The sequence below is a fragment of the Lolium rigidum genome, chromosome 1, assembly GCF_022539505.1.
Source record: "Lolium rigidum isolate FL_2022 chromosome 1, APGP_CSIRO_Lrig_0.1, whole genome shotgun sequence".
Classification (NCBI taxonomy): domain Eukaryota; kingdom Viridiplantae; phylum Streptophyta; class Magnoliopsida; order Poales; family Poaceae; genus Lolium; species Lolium rigidum.
Window position 1 is genome coordinate 216995797 of NC_061508.1, and position 2137 is coordinate 216997933.

Here is a 2137-nt window from a genome sequence, read left to right on the forward strand (position 1 = left end):
AAGCCTGACGGAGCAATGCCGCGTGGAGGTGGAAGGCCTACGGGTCGTCAACTCTTTTCTCGATCAAATACGGAGCGAATCCTTCACTTAACAGGTGGCAAACCTGTAATAATTTCTACCGCAGACTAATAATAGAGGGGTAACACGGTCCAAAAAATGTTATTGACGAAACTTTAGCTTCTTTATTATTAGGTATAGATATGTTTGTCTGAAAATTTAGTTAATTTCTAATATCCCAAGTGTAAAAAAAAGAGGAGAAGTGCATGACGTCCAAATCAACCCTGCACCAGCTACCATCTGGTTTTTGAAGTCTGATCGAACACCCTCACTCACAATTCCACACTAGCACTTAATGCAGTGGATTTGATCTGATCTGAAGCTCAACCCAACAATTTACAGACCGTTCGATGACCTCATCCGACGGCCGTCATAAACCCAGCCGTATCTAACTTTAATTAACTCCCTGATCCTCTTGCTACGCTAGCTAGCTACAGCTATAGTTGCGAGCATGGACCAGTACTGCCCTGATAGCTAGATATGAACATGACATGACCCGGTAACTACCACTCGCGACCATTGTACGTTATTGTCATTAAGCGCTCCAGCTCCAGTCGAGGACGTTAGTTAATCCAGTTGGTTGCATATATGGGTGTATATATATCAGCTAAGCTAGGGTAAGCTCCTAGCCATAGCTATTGTCTGTTATAAGTCTTTCTTCCTCTTCCAGTCAATCACTCGATCGGGTTCAATGGAGATTAGGAGACATGCTCTGGTGATCGCCGTGGCGGTGGCGGCGATCGCCTCTTTTGCTCGGGTGGCAGCGGCGGCGACGAGCTACACAGTCGGGGCTCCGGACGGGCTGTGGGACATGCAAACCGACTACGCCGAATGGGTTGCCGCCAGGACGTTCCACCCAGGCGACAACATCAGTAAGCTATACTATACGAGACAGGTTGATAAATTTAGATTTTAGAACGAATGTGCAGCGGTGACTTATAAAATTAGCCGTGTGCTGCAGCGTTCACGTACTCGCGGGAGCTGCACGACGTGGTGGAGGTGGGCAAGGCCGGATACGACGCCTGCTCCAGCGCCAACAATGTCTCCGCCTTCCGCTCCGGCAACGACGTCATTTCCCTCACCGCCGTCGGCACGCGCTACTTTCTCTGCGGCCTCACTGGCCACTGCGACAGCGGCATGAAGATCAGGATCGACGTCGCCGCCACGACCGCTGGTCCCACGGCCGCGCCGCCGCCGACTACGTCCGCCGCAGGGAACACCGTCGCTGGAGCTGGGCGTGGGGCGCTCCTCGTGGCGCAGGCTCTCGTTGGCAGCATGGCCTTCTGGTGACGTGTCCTCTAGTGAGCTCATCTGTATTGCTGCCTCTGATTTTTTTTTTTCAGTTCTTGTTTTACCGTGCATTGTGAGCTCGGATGATGAAATTTGTTGTTGGGCACCATGGTAGGTACACCATGGATCCCCATTTTTGTGTCGGGATTCCTACCATCCTATGTAAAAGTTTCTCTTTTTTCTTTCGTTCTTTCAAATGAAAAAATATGCAAACTTAAAACTTTGGATCGGCAAAACAGAAGAACTAATGTGCTTAATTTTCTTTCCAGATTTTTGACTTAGCATTTTTTCTCGTTTTGATAGCACTGTATTTTAGCGCACACTATCAAAAGAGTACGTAAAGCCACACGAGCTTGAAAGCTATACAACTCACCTTGTTGAACAATACATTGACTCCGTATTGGCACTTGGGCAGCGGGTTGAGGTTGATAACGACTTGATTGTAGTACTTGTATTTCTCAAGATTTTACGAAAAGTGTCTTTGGCACTTTGGCACACAAACACCAGTGCTCTCGGTTTAAAAAAAAACATATTTCTGGGATTCTTAAGAATCTGAAATTAAATACATGCATACATATGCACATTTTGAAGGTACGGTAGAACGTAAGAGGAAAAATTGTTGTATTTTGATCTATAAAAAGTATAAATTTCTGACAAGAATTTTAGTTTTCTATCCCCTTATACAACCATATTTTTTTTTCGTAGCTCACATACGACGCAATTTCCACCAAACTTCGTATGAGTATTCAGGACATGTGTATATATTCATACAGAGTAATAAATTTTATAA

At 45.8% G+C, this 2137-nt stretch overlaps 1 protein-coding gene across 1 annotated transcript; it reads left to right on the top strand.

Annotated features, from left to right (window-relative positions):
• The first annotated feature begins 645 nt into the window (after nucleotides 1-645).
• Nucleotides 646-1604, top strand: LOC124683154 (mavicyanin-like). The gene is made up of 2 exons (XM_047217724.1): nucleotides 646-929; nucleotides 1019-1604. Exons 1-2 carry the CDS (start codon nucleotides 749-751, stop codon nucleotides 1345-1347), a joined length of 510 nt encoding a protein of 169 aa, XP_047073680.1. The 5' UTR covers nucleotides 646-748; the 3' UTR covers nucleotides 1348-1604.
• Nucleotides 1605-2137: the final 533 nt, after the last annotated feature.

Bases quoted from the DNA above. Each gene is read 5' to 3' on its own strand.
- LOC124683154 (XM_047217724.1), top strand. From the start codon at position 749: ATGGAGATTAGGAGACATGCTCTGGTGATCGCCGTGGCGGTGGCGGCG. The intron at 930-1,018 runs GTAAGCTATACT...CGTGTGCTGCAG, and splicing joins CCACCCAGGCGACAACATCA to CGTTCACGTACTCGCGGGAG.